This window comes from Peromyscus maniculatus, chromosome 20, assembly GCF_049852395.1.
Source record: "Peromyscus maniculatus bairdii isolate BWxNUB_F1_BW_parent chromosome 20, HU_Pman_BW_mat_3.1, whole genome shotgun sequence".
Lineage (NCBI taxonomy): Eukaryota > Metazoa > Chordata > Mammalia > Rodentia > Cricetidae > Peromyscus > Peromyscus maniculatus.
The window spans coordinates 28,102,896-28,119,963 of NC_134871.1; the positions used below are offsets into that span (position 1 = coordinate 28,102,896).

Consider the following 17,068-nt stretch of genomic DNA (forward strand, 5'->3'; position numbering starts at 1 on the left):
TGAAACCTCTTACCTCTAGGAATCCTCAGACTGAAAGGGCCGAGCTCCTGTCTCCACCCCGCCTTATCACTTCCTCTTTCTGCCCAGCCATATTACTTCCTGTTTCTGCCTCCCAAATGCCATGTGCTTTCCAAGTACTGGGATCAAAGGCATGAGATCCCAAGTGCTGGGGTTAAAGGTGTGTACCACCACTGCATGGCCTCCAGTGGCTAGCTCCACACTCTGATCTCTAGGCAAGCTTTATTTGTTAGAGCACAAACAAAATGTCACCACATTTCCCCCTTTTGTCTAAAATTAAAAAGAATGTTATAACTAATATAAGGAAAACTTAGTGTGTGTGTGTGTGTGTGTGTGTGTGTGTGTGTGTGTGTGTGTGTGTGTGTTATACTATATATAAACCTTATATTTGAACAGGTAGGCAGGAGTATTAGAATTCTACAGAGGGGTCCCATCCACCACAGTTACTTCTGGAAGGACTGCCATCAATGACAGTGATTGAAGTGCCCATTGCCAAGTTTCAAAGTCCAGATCACCCAAGTTCACAGGTTTCAGTCATCATGAGACGGACTGCCCTATCCTCCACTGCGGGCACTTCCATCTAAATTTAGATGATCTAGATCTGTGTAGATCCACTTGTATTCATGGTGTGGAAACAGTCAGATGAGTGTGCCCTCACCTCTCTATCTGTGCATGTTTTGATCTTCTCTGTGTTGGGGGAAAACTCCCTGAGGAGGATAGGATTCACCTGGGACAACAAAGTCTGGAGTTACATCCTGCTGTGTCCACTCCCTGGATTTTATTCTTTAAAGATGTGGTACTCACTGGGTGATGGTAGCACAGGCCTTTAATCCCAGCACTTGGAAGACAGAGGCAGGCAGATCTCTGTGAGTTCGAGGCCAGTCTGGTCTACAAAGAGAGTTCCAGGACAGCCAGAGTAGTTACACAGAGAAACCCTGTCTTGGAAGAAAGAAAGAAAGAAAGAAAGAAAGAGAGAGAGAGAGAGAGAGAGAGAGAGGGAGGGAGGGAGGGAGGGAGGGAGGGAGGGAGGGAGGGAGGGAGGGAGGGAGGAAAGAAAGAAAGAAAGAAAGAAAGAAAGAAAGAAAGAAAGAAAGAAAGAAAGAAAGAAAGAAAGAAAGAAAGAAAGAAAGAAAGAAAGAAAGAAAAGAAAAAAGAAAGAGAGAGAGAGAGAGAGAAAAGAAAGAAAGATATGGTACTCTTTAGGGACAGTTTGGTGACTTGTATTTTAATGGGACAAGTTGAGGTGGGGGTCAGGGATTCCTGAATTTTAACATATAATACTCCCCTCTAGGTAACATTTGTGTCAAGAAAAGTTTTAAAGTAGCCATGCTGATAATGAACACCTGCAATCCCAGTATTTGAGAGACTAAGGCAGGAAGAGTTGTGAGTTCAAGGCCAGCTTATATTACAGAATGAGTTCCAAACCAGCTCAGGCTACATAACAAGACCCCACCCCAACTGGAAAGAACGAAAAAGTAAAACTTTAATCTTTTTTTCAATTTGGCTTATCTTTTCTTTTTTATTCAAAGGTATGACACTGGCATTTGCAGGAACATATTTATTGGTGAATTTTGCTCCAAATATGACCCAGGACATCTCAGCAAGAACAGTACAATATTACTTTGTTGGCTGGCAGTTCCTGGTCTATGTGGTAAGGGTTCTACATATTTTACTGTTTCTGATGTATATTCTCTAGACCACTGGTAGCTACAGTGTTAGAAAACCCATGCAACCCTTTCTTCTTAGCACAGTGACTTACTAAGATGTAAGTGTATGTTATCAATACCGAAGGATTTGAGATACTAAGTCACTATTGAATCATCTTCCAAAAAAGTCCTCATTGTGATCAAAGCAGCAGCGATGATACAATCCCAAGGGATGCAGGGGAGGGGGAGGGAGGGGAGGAGGGAGCTGGTAAATAGGCAGTTGAAGACATTAATTGAGATATTTTATTTGATACAGTAGCTACATCTGGTAAGTATAAAGAAAGAATTGGATCAAAACAGTAGATATATAACTTGCTACACAATACAGTTAAGACTGGAGAGAAAGAAGATTCTAGAAAGGGCAAGGAGTAGAAAAATTGGAATTGTCTAAGTGAGCATTTTCCTAAGAACTAGTTTGGCAAAATACTTGTAAATTTGATAATAAAGAATTGAAGTCTGCAGCTTCACATTTTTAGGATCAGAGGTGACCTCAAAAGGTATCTGATCTAGTTCTCTGATGTAGAAAAGATTGTCTTACTCTATAAACTTAGTGTTAAAAGCACACGGTTAACATTTACAGGTTTTACGGGTGAACTTTGCTCCAGGTATAAATCAGGCTCATGTCATGGCAGTCTATGTGACAAGAGTTCTCTGTCTCACTGTCTCTGACATAACCCTGACCACTGGAACACACATACCTACATCTGTTTCTCCACTGTTTCCTTCTTGATTCCTTTCTCTTTTCCTACAGAAAAATAGTTAATTTCTGTGTTTTTCAGTGTTCATATGCTACATACCATTAATAAACTACCCTGTAGCCTCACAGACGTCACCCGCTTCCTCAGCTCTCACCCATGCCTTTCTCGTTACATCTGGTAGATCTCTCTCTATATATATATATATTGCTGAGATAGAAGGAGGGAGAGAGGGAAGGAGGAAAGAGAAAGGGAGGGAGGGAGGGAGGGAGGGAGGGAGGGAGGGAGGGAGGGAGGGAGGGAGGGAGGGAGGGAGGGAGGGAAAGAATTCTTGAATTTTGTACAGTGTTTACTCCATGCCTGTCATCTCCTTGATTTTCTTGATATATTTTACATTTCTCTCCTTCTGACTACTCCATCTTGGGCTTTTTGTGGGCACCTCTTCATCTGCCAACTGTATATGTCTACTTACAAAATATGTGCTACCTAGGCCTTCTAAAATACTGTTGCAGTTTGTTTTTCTATTACTGTGATAAGCAGCATGACCAGAAGCAAGTGGGGGAGGGAAGGGTGTGCTTGGCTTACGTGCTTGGCTTCCAGTTGCCAGTCATGATTGAGGGCAGCAGGGCAGGGGCTCCAAACAAGCACCTGGAGCTCGGAGGTGAGGAAGGCACGGAGAAGCAGAGGGCTGCCCACTGCCTTGCTAGCCATTGCTCTCTCAATTGACTTCCTTACACAGCCCAGGATCACCTGCCCAGGGGTGGAAGTGTCCACTCTTGGCTGGACCCTCCTATATCAGCCATTTGTCAGGAAAATGCCTCCACAGACATGCCCTTAGGCCGATCTGATGCCTCTTGCAATCCATATCTACTTCTTCTGAGGCCTCTCCTGACGCTTTGCATTCTGCATTCACTCACTGCTCACTCTTTACTTCTTCATGAATGCTCCATGGGTTCCTCAAATGCAAATATCAGTATCTGAACTCAGTATTTTGCCCCCAAACTCTCTTATCTTTTCTGTGTCAGTCTGTCATATTGAAAACCTGAGCTACATATGACTTCTCTCACATCTTGATTCTCACTCTCCATCCTTACATGTTTCGAAGTCTCTTGAACTTGACCCCTCTCTGGTATTCCCACTGTCATTGCCTTAACCCGAGCGTTCATCGTCAGTTCCTCAGGCCATGCCGGCAGTGTCTTGAGAAGCATGCCCTCCTTGCTGATCATCATCAGTACCATAGCTACAGGCATCCCCCTGCCAGCCACATAACTCAGTGCCATTTTGCCTATGGTTCCTCTGCCGGGAAAGTACCCTACTTCCTCTAACCTATAACTCTACCACCTCCCAGCTCCCCGCAAACCCACCCTCATGGATACAACTCTGATGCAGCCTCTTCTGTGGAAATATTACAAAACTAGTTTCTCTATTTGCTATACTTTTTACAAGCCACATTATGACATAATTACCAATTTACCTGTCCTCTATTCCAACAATTCACTGCCACGAGAGAATTCATGGTTAATTGGTCAATCAACCAGCCCATCACTCAGCAGTGTCCTGCCTACAGAAACACTTGTTTGTGATTTGTTGCTAGCCAGGCTCCTATTATCATGGACTTCACTTCTGTGCTGGCCGTCACTTCCCAGCTCTTCCTTAGCTCTTGCCCTTAGTGCTGGGCATTGGGCTTCCCAACTCAAGTTAGCCTTCCTGGGGTCCTTCATACTCTGCCTCCACTCCACCCCACTCACTTTCTTACTTGTCCATCATCAGAGTCTTTTAACTACCACAGCTTTCATCAATCACCTCTAAGCACTAGAAGGAGCTTTAATCTCTGATTTACTTCTGTTCTTTAATCTTTATTAAATATTTCATGGTAGTGCAGGCTTGAAATCTGACCAACACATTACACTCTCTGCCTGCAGGCAAAACAAATGCTTCATCCAGTAACAGAAAGTGACATAGCCTATGGCCAGAAAACGAACAGCCTGAGTTGGTCCTCGGGAGATTAAAGATGCATCAAGCCTCCTTTCCTGGAATAAACTGCATGGTTTAATGATGATGTATCTCGTATTGTTTTTAGTTCCAGAGAATACATCTGAAAAGGACAAAACTGCCTTTTTAAATCTTTACTTTTCTTTTTTTCCTTCATGGTACTGAGGATTGAAACCAGGCTTAGTTAGCACTCCCTAGGCAAGAATTCCACTACTGAGAAGTATCCCAGTCCATGAACTTTTATTAAACCTTACAGATGGACAAAATACTCCAAGTTTAATTACATTCTGCTATTTTTCTAAAGCTAACTGTTTTATATAATATTTTTAATCTCTGAGAATTGCATACATGCATACAATGTATTTTGACCATGTTCCCCAATCCTCCCCAACTCCTCCCAGTTTCACCCCTCATCCCCACACCCTCATACCTAAGTGTTCTCAAAGCTAACTCTTAAATTCATTTATTGACTTACCCATTCAACATAGTATAGTGTAGTATAGTACAGTGTAGTGTAATATAGCGTAGTATAGAGTAGTGTAGTGTAGTGTAGTATAACAGTGTAGTATAATGTAGTATAGTGTAATATAGCATAGTATAGAGTAGTGTGGTGTAGTATAATGTGTAGTATAGCATAGTATAGAGTAGTGTAGTGTAGTATAATATGTAGTATAGAGTAGTGTAGTGTGCTGTAGTATAGTGTATAGTATAGTGCAGTGTGCTGTAGTGTAGTGTAGTGTGCTGTAGTGTGTACTGTAACCTAGGTAATAGAGAGGAAAGTAGTTTATCATCCTAGGAGAGACTTCTACTTCTGAAAACCATATTATAATAATGAAAGCGATTTCAAAATAAATTCCACACAGAAAAGTTTAACTACTTTTAGATATTTATAACATAGCATAAAATAAGTCTTTAGTAAGTTACAGTTGAGGAGCACTGTTGCCATTAGAGGGATGGACCAGTTTTATATTAGTTTGGAATCAAATCCACTTTTAACCGCATTACTAAGACCTCTAGGAGTGATGGGTCCCATGCCAAGATCTTTGAGCTGAAATTTGGGTTAAATCTGTTGAACATGTAGATAATCGAAGTTCAATTTTCAGATGTAGCAGATTTGGTGGTTTTTTTTTTCAGTTATGTTTTTTTGTTTAGTTTTTACAAAGGTCATAATTACATTAAGACTATTCTTTGAGCTGGGTATGGTGGCACATGCCTGTAATCACAGCTCTCGGGAAGGACAGGTAGAAGGACCACACGTTCAGGGCCAGGCTGGGACACATAGAAAGACCCTGTCTCAGCATCACCCCAGAAGACTAGTTTTTGACAAGCCGTTCATCGTTTCTGTATTATATCAAATATAATTACAGCATCTGAATTGCTTTTCAGAACTGATCAGACCAACATATTAAATAAATAAAGATATTCAAAAGTCTTAATCAGTTTTGCATTTTCCACAAGGAATTGTAAAGTTATATGCCAGACCAGCTCATCTCTTACCCTACATGTATGTAATCACATGGGCCATGGATGCCTGTGTTATCTCCAGTTCTCTGTTAAGTGGGAGCCTCACCACAACAAGGCCAGGAGCCTGTCCCCTGCTTGGTGTTCTTGTGCAGAAAGGGATTTGAGAAGTCTGGTGTCTGCTGGCGGCGGCGGCGGCGGGGACCATCAGTCTGCTCACCCACTGGCTCAACCTTTCCAAGACCATCTGCCGCCGAGGAGTAGTTCTCTTCACTGAAAACTGCCAAAAGTCGAGGCTGAATGAGGTCTCAAGGTCAGAGTAGTTTGGAAAGACACTACATAACACAGTCCCTCTGAGGAACCCATCGTCTGTGTCTGTGGGTTCAGATAGTGCCCTTAAGGAAGGGGATGAGTTTAAGTTTCCTTAGTCCCATGTGTCCTGCCTGACCAAGGGCTTTAGAGCCGTCCCTTGGACAGCACACCTGTTAATGTGTTCTTTGCAGCCACACGGGAGGTGCAGTCTAAGCCTCAATTACACCACGCTCCTTGGCAGCCTTGGTGGCGGCTGCTTTGCCCACCCAGACTTTCCAATAAACTACTCAAATTGAAACCTCTGTTCTGAGCATAAAATCCTTCACATGATAATCTACACAGTGCTCATTTTCTTTCCTCAAATCAGCAGTGGCAGGGGCCAAACCTATCATTTGAAGTAATTCTATGCCCCAATGCTGATTATTAAGTCTGCAGTTCTGACAAAGCCGATTCAGCACCCACCATCTGTGCTGTGAACCTGGAGGGGAAAACTGTGTTTTTATTAAACATCTCTTCTGTGAGATCCCTTTGCTTCATTGCCTAGATGAACAGCACCATGTGCCTGCAGCAGGGCATGCAGAGTAGAGGGCTCTTACGGAGCAGGCAAAGCCTGTGCACAGCTGCAGCCTCATTCTGCACGTCACCTATGCAGCAGTCCTGAGGGGGCGCCATTGTCTCCTTCACCTCCCAGAAGAGGAGACCGAGACACAGAGAGAGGTCTAATAACTTGGCCAAAGTCAATAAATACAATTCAGAAAGTCAGAACTTTCTGACTTTCTGAAAGACCAAGGCTGTCTTTCTCTGGAGGGCACCCTCCAACACTTCACTGAACTGCCTATGCAGGATCAGCGCAATTGACGACCAAGGATCAAAATGTCTACAGAGAACCTTGACAGACACTAGTTCTGTGAGACAGAAAAAGTCATTTGAATGACTCAGCTTTCAAGAAAGAAAAAGGGTGGGGCTGGAAAGATGACTCAGTGGTTTTGAGCATGTACTGCTCTTGCAAAGGACTTCAGTTCCTAGCACCCACATCAGCTTACTAAACAACCACCTGTAATTCCAGTTCCAAGGGATCCAGCGCCCTCTTCTGACCTCCATGAACACCCACACTCAAGTGTACATACACACACACACACAGAGCGGGGGGAGAAAGAGATTAAAATGAAAGTAAGTCTTTTTTAAAAAGAGAAATAGGAGATAAACTCAGATTGGTGAAATTCATCTGTTTTGACATGTCATCTCCTAGACTACCATTGACCCCACATTACCAAAACAGGATATCTAGTGCCATTAATTGAATTAGATTCAAGAACAAATTACAAAACCCCAAGTGCCAGACATGGTGGCGCATGCCTTTAATCCCAGCACTTGGAGGCAGAGGCAGGTGGATCTCTGTGAGTTCAAGGCCAGCCTGGTCTACATAATGAGTCCTGGGGTAGCCAGGGTTATGGAGAGGGAGGGAGAAAAGGAGGGAAGGAGGAGAAAAGGAACTCCAAAACCAGCTGTCTTGGTTAGAGTTTCTATTGCTGTGAAGAGACCCCATGGCCTCAGCAACTCTTATAAAGGAAATCATCTAATTGGGGCTGGCTTACAGTTCAGAGGTCCAGTCCATTGTTGTCATGGTAAGAAGCATGACAGCATACAGGCAGACATGGTGCTGGAGAAAGATCTGAGGGTCCTACATCTTAATCCACAGGCAGCAGACAGAGACTATGTGCCACACTGGGCACAGCTCGAGCATAGAAGACCTCAAAACCCACCCCCACAGTAACACACTTCCTCCAACAAGGCCACACCTACTCCAGCAAGGCCACACCTCCTAATAGTGACACTTCCTATGGGTCAAGCATTCCAACACATGAGTCTATTAGGGCCATTCCTATTCAAACCACCCCACCAACTCAGAAAATTTATCTTGAAGACAATTCCTTGGAAAAGACTTCAGGAACCAAAACCTGGATCAGTTTTCTATGAATTCCATAACAAATTGTCACACTCAGCAGCTTTAAACAATGGAAATGAATTGCCGTACTGGACCCTGACAAGAATCAAGGTGCCTCCAGGGAGGAATCTGTCACTTGCCAGCTCCTATGGGTTCTCAGCAGTGCTTGGCTCTGTCTTGCGTGGATTGCCAGTCTCTCTGACTACAGTGGCTTCTGCTTCCAGGAACTCACATGCTTGACTCGTCCAGGACCATCTCCCATTTCAGGTCCATAACCTTGACCACAGCTGCAGAGCTCCAATACACTATGCATAATGTAAACAAATGTCCTGGGACTTTAGGACATGGGCCTCTTTGGGTGGGGTGGTGTCATTCTGCATTCGGGGGCAGTATTCTTTTTTTTTTTTTTTTTTTTTGGTTTTTCGAGACAGGGTTTCTCTGTGTAGCTTTGCGCCTTTCCTGGAACTCACTTGGTAGACCAGGCTGGCCTCGAACTCACAGAGATCCGCCTGGCTCTGCCTCCCGAGTGCTGGGATTAAAGGCGTGCGCCACCACCGCCCGGCGGGGGCAGTATTCTTTAACATGCCCCACATACACAAGTTTCCTCACCCAAAAAATGAAGATAATCATAGTGCCTTATAGCGAGAACTCCACTGGAGTCTGCTTGAAGGGTAAAAGGAATTTATTAGGAAAGAACTCACTAGACAGGAGAGTCAGCACAGGGTCCTGGAAGGCTGGGGTACTGTCCCACAATGTTCTGCCGCCCGAGTCAGTCCACACCACCCACGGGCAAGAAAAGAGAGCAGCATACGTGCATCTCAGGTCTTAAGGGTAGCCCCGAAACCACACCCGGGGCAGGTGCTTCAAGGTTATAGACAGAAGAGTTAGCTGCTACATCTCAGGGGCCTGTACCCCAGGGTCACAGGTAGAACAGACATCCATACAGCACCTGTCTCCTAAGGTGGTTGGAAGGGTTGGTAAGTTGATATAAGAAGAGCCCTGAGAGCGCTGGACACTGGACTCACAAAAGCTAGTCAGCAATGTGGCTTCTCCACGGGGTGTGGGAACCCAGCCACAGCTGTCTGAGTATTTCAGAGAGAAGTGTAGAAGAGAATGGACATCGTTCACACTGCTTGAATATTCTATCCCTGGGAGCTGTGTGACCTCTTGACACAAGGTGGAACCCAGTGCCACTGTAGTCATTCTTTGGATAATAAGAAGTGATGTTTTATTTATCTGAAGCCTCAGAGATGGGATTTGAGCAGGAGAAATTTCTACATGATTTTTAGAACTAACTACAACTATCTATATCCTGCCTCACCAAAATTTGGAGTGGGCATGAAGCAGATGTTCCATGCTGTGCTCATGAGGGAGGGCTCTCCATCCCCTGGTAACGAATCCAGTGCTACAGCTCCATCCGTGAGAACTGGATGTCTACACTGAGGAACACTGGGCCAAGAAGGTCTTCCTGTTAACTGTGGAAGGAGACTGAGGCACCCAGTGTCACAAGGGCAGCTCTAGAGAAGGAGTAGGGACCTCTGGAGGGAAGGCATAGGGAGCACGTGGAGGGAGGGCATAAGGAGCACGTGGAGGGAGGGCATGGGGAGCACTTGGAGGGAAGGCATAGGGAGCACGGGGAGGGAGGGCATAGCGAGCACTTGGAGGGAAGGCATAGGGAGCACGGGGAGGGAGGGCATAGGGAGCACTTGGAGGGAAGGCATAGGGAGCACGGGGAGGGAGGGCATAGGGAGCACGTGGAGGGAAGGCATAGGGAACATATGGAGGGAAGGCATAGGGAGCACGTGGAGGGAAGGCATAGGGAGCACATGGAGGGAAGGCATAGGGAGCACGTGGAGGGAGGGCATAGGGAGCACTTGGAGGGAAGGCATAGGGAGCACTTGGAGGGAAGACATAGGGAGCACTTGGAGGGAAGGCATAGGGAGCACTTGGAGGGAAGACATAGGGAGCACTTGGAGGGAAGGCATAGGGAACACTTGGAGAGAAGGCATAGGGAGCACGTGGAGGGAAGGCATAGGGAGCACTTGGACAGCTTTTGTAGGGCATCATAGTTAACAGCCTTGCAAATATGTCTTATACAGAAAAGTGATAATAACTGGTATTGTTTACCAGGGAAAGGTTGAAAGGATAATTTAATCTTCCATATTACATGGAAAACTTCCTAATTGAGAGAGATCTAGCCAATGGCAGGATCTAGAGCCCAAACAGAAATTTACATTATTTAGAGAAAGCTCTATAAGTAAAACTCAATTCTGGAAATAGTGAAGTCCTTAATTCAGTGATTGTTAAAGAAAAAACAATTATTTGTCTAAAAAGCAAATCTTCATAGTTATGATTTCACTGCAGAGTACCACCTCTTTACCAAAAATAACTGTAGGAGTTTCAGGTTTCTTAGGGGTGGCAAAAATTTAAATGTAAAAAACCCCAAACACTGAGAGTTGAAAATGATACTAAGGCTTTTCTTAAACACAGCAAAATTTTAGACTTTCACTTTATTGGATATTAAGTCTGCTTGGCAGGCAAGCTGTTTGAAATAGATTTGTGAATTCCATAAATACTCATTGAGTGACCAACTGTGTACTGAACACAGAGTGTCAAACAACAGATAAAGTTCCTGTTTTCGTTGAACTGACTTGGTCTCTCCCTAGTTGGGAAGACAGAGAAGAAACAGAGCAAGAAACACGCTGGACGATGATAAACAGGCCACAGCAACCTGAAGCCAGGGTGTGGCAGGGGACGGGGTGGCTCTTAGACATCAAGCCATCGGGAAACCTCGGAGGAGGTGACCTTTCGGCTGAGAGTGAATGAGTGGAAGGAACTGTTGTGAAGATTGGATAATAACGAAGACCTAGAGCAGTGGTTCTCAACCTTCCTGATCTGTGAGCCTATGAAAGTGTTGTCCAGCTGCGCTGGAGTGAGCGGAGGAGGGGGGGAAGGATGAAGAGAGGACAAGGGGGAGTAAGAGAACAGAGGCCATGGCTGGCACAGACTGGACCATCTATGAGGTCTGTGGCAGAAGCTAAACATTGTTACCCAGGAGAAAATTTGTTTAATATACAAGAGATGGAAAGCCATAAGAATTCAAGCAAAAGAATAGCTTGATCTAATTTATATTTTCACTCCCAGTATCAATCTGTGTGAATCTCATGCACAGTTGTTTCTTTTTTTTTTTTCTGAGTTTGATTTACTCATTCCACTTAATGTAATATGAATTCCACCCATTTTCCTGCATGTCCTTTATAGCTAAGTAAAATATGGTTGTGTTAATGTACCACATTTCCTTAATCCAAAACTTTAAATAATTCTGGATTGCCAAATGGTAGAATGTTGAAAGGCCAAGGTAGAGTCAGGCAAAGTGGAAGATGGCTGCAGCTTTGCCAGGAGACAGCCGAGGATAAAGGGGGTGCAGCTGGAGCCCCTGCAGTGGGCATGGCTACAAAGGGGCCTGGCAGGAAGTGAGGACTCAAGTTAAGGGATTGTCCAGTTTAGCACAGCACGTCTGCTCAGCGCACACAGGGATGGAAAACAGTTGGGTAAAGAAGACTGGCAGGGGAGCCGAACCTGGAGAGCTTGGCTTGGCATCACTGGTAGGTAGGTAGTATTCGAGCTCTTTGGGTGACTGAGGGTCTTGGTGCTGCCCTGAATTTACAGTCAGCCCTGGGAACCTCATGAGAACCATGGCAAATCCAAGCAGATGTTTTGGGCATCTTGTGGGATATATAGAGGAACTCACTCTTTTTTTTTTTTTTCTTAATCTGTTTCATTTTTAGATTTTAGAAATCCTAGTTTTCTGCATCCTTCTGTATTTCCATAAAAGAAAAGGAATGAAGCACATTGTGATCCTGCTCACCCTGGTGGCACTCCTTGGTAAGGACCTGCTTCGTGTTCTGAGTCTCTTCACTGTGCGAAGTCAGGAGGCTGAAGGAAAGTACCTGGGCATGTTATCCTTTCTCAGTTTCTGTTTTCTACCTCTGACCCTCAAAAAGAAAGTCCAAATTATACAAACTATAGTTTGCATATCATTTCTCAATCTATACATATTTAATTCTTTTTCAAATACATTTAAATTTTTTATCTGTTGCTAATTTTTTTTCTCTCCCTGAGAATCTGAATGTTTTTTAAGAGAATAATTGGAAATATTGAAAGGAAGAAACTAATGTACTCAATTTGGGTCAACTTGCTTCACAAGATCTATCCTGTTTATATTCTTAACTTAAATGTGGATAACATGAAGCATAAGCATGATTCTTTTTTCTTTCATTCTTTGTTTACTTTTTGTCCCAGTGGCTCCTGGAAAGGTTGAAACCTGAAGCTTAGATAACCAACTGTATTCTATGTACTTTTTCTCAGACCCTTTCATCTCCCATCTCTCCTGATTTTCTCATACACTTATATGCCAACATTAAGATAGCTCACAGCCCATACTGAGTAATTTCTCTTAATACTTTATTTAGAACTCTGCCTTTAACCCCACCCCCTTTGCTGTAAGATGGACCAAACTTAATAGACTGTACTGACGTCACTGGAGTAGGTGCACCCCACCCCATTTAGTGAGATGCTGGGCTCCCATCTTTCTACCTCATCAGTTAGTTGGCTTGCTCCTCTGCACTGGAGCATTTGTGTTTATGACACTTATTTTTGGAAACAAATATCCCCTACATAAAACACCATCTGCTGGAAACAGAGGGGGGACTTTGTATTTATTTCAAAAGCAATCAAGAAAAGAAAAAAATGTGTACCATATAGAAAAATATTGAAAATAAAAAGGAACGTTGAAATAGGAGCATAACAGAATTAAGATCAAGTTGCAAACATAAATGTAAATGAAACCAGTTTTTTAAAAGAAAGATTTTCAAATTGGACTTCAGAGAAACTCACGGTTTAATTTTCAAAATGGTTCTGAATTGGATTCAGTCCATGTGCATGAATACAACTCTGTGTGAGTTGCTTAAATAGCCACACACATACCCACTATCTTCTAGAATGAGTCCTTCCAAAGCCCCCTCCTTCTCAGGTCTCTACACCTGCCATGATCAGCACCCGGTACTAGGGCAAGGGCCTCCTTCAGGACCAGCTCCCTCTCTGATCAGCCTGGCTAGATGTGAAATGTTTTGAACGTATATACATATATACTTTACCTAGAACTGTGTAACTTATGCCTAAAGTAGAAGAAATAGGCATCATGTTTTACTAAGTTAAAAATCAGGCAGAGAACATTAAAGGTGACAAGTAGAGGCATTCTGAGAAGAAGAGTCACATCTATCTGGGCAAGGTGATGCACACCTTTAATCCTAGCACTTGGGAGGCAAGTGGATTTGAGGCCAGCTTGGAGTACATAATGAGTTCTAAAACAGCCAGGACTGCATAGTGAGACCCTGTCTAGAAGAAGGAGGAAGAGGAGGGGTGGGAAGAAGAAGAAGAAAGAGGAGGAAGAAGAGAGTCTAGTCCAATGGTGCCTCATGTTGAATATGCTATGGGAAAATCTCAGAAATCTACACTAATAGAAAGGTAAGAGGTGTAGGAGACTTCTCTCTGCTTATGGAACATAAAAAGAGATATACAAATGCATTGAGATAGAAGCTCTGATTACTTAGCGTTGAACTGGACCCTTGTAGCAGGAATCTTAGAAGTTCTTATTAATAAAATCAAACCTGAGTCAGGTATTGGGGTGAACTGAAAGATCAGAGAACCAGAACAAGTCACAGCTAACCTCACCTGGCCGGATCCTCAGCTGGTCTTGTTTCCTCAGACTGGAAGCTTCTGTGTCCTCATCCCAATGGCTCTCAGCTGAACTGCTGCTCGAAAGCCTGAAGCTTAACCAGCTAAAAACTTAACCAGCCAAATGCTGCTAGTTCCTGGTCCTCACCTCTTATATACCTTTCTGCTTTCTACCATCACTCCCTGGGATTAAAGGCTTGCTTTCTGGGATTAAAGACGTGAGTCACCATGCTTGGCTGTATCCTTGAACACATGGATTTCTGCCTCTGGAATGCTAGGATTAAAGGCTTGTGCTACCACTGCCTAACTTCTATGTTTAATATTGTGGCTGTTCTGTCTCTGACCCCAGATAAGTTTATTAGGGTACACAATATTTTGGGGAACACAATACCACCACAGACCCTCTTATATTGAACTACACAAAGGGCAAACCCAGATTGAATTGCAGCATATATATTCAAGATCATTGTGAAAATACTTAATATTAAAACCTACAATTGCCGGGCGGTGGTGGCACACGCCTTTAATCCCAGCACTCGGGAGGCAGAGCTAGGTGGATTTCTGTGAGTTCGAGGTCAGCCTGGGCTACCAAGTGAGTTCCAGGAAAGGTGCAAAGCTACACAGAGAAACCCTGTCTCGAAATACCAAAAAACAAAAAACCTACAATTGTTGATTAATACTATGATCATAGAAAATTATTGCTAGTCACTAGTGACTTTTACAAGAACAAAAGTAGTTATGAGAATCATGGGAAGAGTTGAAAATGTATAGTGTTGTATGATTTGAAACACACGTGAAGGGCTGGAGAGATGGCTCAGTGGTTAAGAACACTTGCTGCTCTTCCAGAGGACCTGGATTTGATGGACCTCCTCCTTCTTCTAGACAGGATCTCACTATGCAGTCCTGGCTGTTTTAGAACTCATTATGTACTCCAAGCTGACATCAAATCCACTTGCCTCCCAAGTGCTAGGAGTAAAGGTGTGTATCACCTTGCCCAGATAGATGTGACTCTTCTTCTCAGAATGCCTCTACTTGTCACCTTTAATGTTCTCGGCCTGATTTTTAACTTACAGATGGCTCACAGCCATGTAGCTCCATTTTCAGGGAGTCTGATGCCTTCCTTTGCCTTTCCATGCATCGGCACGCAAGTGGGACAAAATACCCATACCTATACAATTAAAATTAAAAAACAAAAAAAAGCACACAGAATCATCTATATACTTGAGCTTGAGGCTAATATGAGCTACATGAGACCCTATCTCAAAAATAAGAAAAAACACAAGAAATGGAAAGGCAGAGCAAAAGGGCTTCCAATCTGGTGACATCATTGCTGTATCTGGTGACATCATTTAAACACACACACACACACACACACACACACACACACACACACACTTTTTTAAATCTTTTTTCCATTTATTGAAAATAGGTTTTATTTTTTCCTCATACAATACATCCTGATTACAGTTTCCCCTCCCTCTGCTCCTCCCAGTTCCTCCCCACCTCCCTTCACATCTGGATTCACTCCCTTTCTGTCTCTCATTAGAAAACCAACAGACTTCTAAGGGATAATAATAAAATAAGATGTAATAAAGTAAAATATAATAAGATAATACAAAACCCAACCCATCAGAATTGGACAAAACCAACAGAAGGAAAAGAGCCCCAGGGAAGGCACGAGAAAGAGAGACTCCGTCACCCACCCATGCAGGAATCCCATGAAAGCACTGAACTGGAAGGCAGACCCATGTCAGCCCTGCGCATGCTTCCTCAGTCGCTATGAGTTCAAATGTGTTCTGATCATGTTGGCTTAGGGGGCCTTGCTTTCTGGGGGTCCTCCATCCCCTCTGACACTCACACTCTTTCTGCCTCTTCTTCCACAGGGTTCTCTGAGCCCTGAGGGGAGGAATTAGATGGAGACCTCCATTTAGGGCTGAATGTTCCAAAGTCTCTCATTCTCTGCATAGTGACTGGCTGTGTGTCTCTGTATTTGTTCCCATCTGCTGCAGGAGGAAGCTTCTCTGAGGAGCAAGGCACTGATCTATGAGTAGAACAGAATGGCATTAGGTGTCATTTTTATTGCTACTTTTATTTTAGACCAGTAGCATTTGGGTTCGCCCTGTGTTCCCAGGCTATCTATTCTCAGGTTCTTAGTCACCCAAGCAGCATTGGGTATCGATGCCATCTCTGGAGTGGGCCTTAAGTCAAATCCGATATTGATCGGTCACTCCCACAAGCTTTGTGTCAGGCAGGACACTATTGTAGATCAGAGGGTTTGTGGCTGACTTGTGTTTACATTTCTTTTGGTAATGTACAGAGTACCTTCCTGTGCCAAAGATCTAGAAGGAAGGAGTGAAGGCTCCATGCAGGCACCAGCTCAGCTTCTCCATGTTCAGTGAGCTGTGGAGGTGTTGTCCTCAGCAATAGGGAGCTGTCACTTGTGGAGAGCAACCTAAGTCTTGGTAACATCCTGGGTTGTTTGGGGGTTCCTATGGAACCCCTTTGGCCAAAAACTCCATTAGGTGTAACCCAATCCCAAGACTGGAAACTTCATTTGATGAGAGGAGACGGACAGTTGGGGCTCTGTCTCCCCCATTACTTGGCGATCACTTTCATATATGTATATGTTTTAGGAAGCTTCTACTGTACTAGGTTTCCAAACTACCCCTCAAATGCCCTCTAATTTTAGAGACTTTAATTATAAATTGACAATGTATAGCTATATAAACTTATGGGGTATAGGGGTGTGTAGCCGGAGAGTTGTCTCTCTGGGTCCCGCCAAGCCCCGGCAGTCCTATAGTCCACTTATAAAATAAACACACAGACACTTATATTACTTATAAACTGTATGGCCATGGCAGGCTTCTTGTTATCTATCTGAAATATATCTATGTATATCTAGAAAACTTAACTAACATGTTACAAGTTTGACTATCATAGAAGACTAATTATTAACCTGTATTTCTTAATTATCCTTTACAATCTAATGAGTTATATAAACATAATATCTCAAGAATAGAAATATATATATACATATATATACAGAATAACAAAATTAAGTTTAAACTTGTATCAATAGACTAAAATCTATACCAATGTAAAACATTTTGAACATAAACTAAAATCTATACCAATGTAAAACATTTTAAACAAGTTGTTGCTCTTTAAAATAGGTTCAGCAATTTATCCTTTTATTCTATCAT

At 43.4% G+C, this 17,068-nt stretch overlaps 1 protein-coding gene across 3 annotated transcripts in view; it reads left to right on the top strand.

The window, feature by feature from the left end:
* Nipal2 (NIPA like domain containing 2) overlaps nucleotides 1–17,068 on the top strand; it is a 90,667-nt gene that overhangs the window by 58,017 nt on the left and 15,582 nt on the right. For all 3 annotated transcript variants that reach the window (XM_042264842.2, XM_076555925.1, XM_076555923.1), the window contains 2 exons: nucleotides 1,548–1,669; nucleotides 11,918–12,014. In XM_042264842.2, the coding sequence (XP_042120776.2) occupies nucleotides 1,548–1,669; nucleotides 11,918–12,014 (219 nt within the window). The remainder of the gene's footprint in view (nucleotides 1–1,547; nucleotides 1,670–11,917; nucleotides 12,015–17,068) is intronic.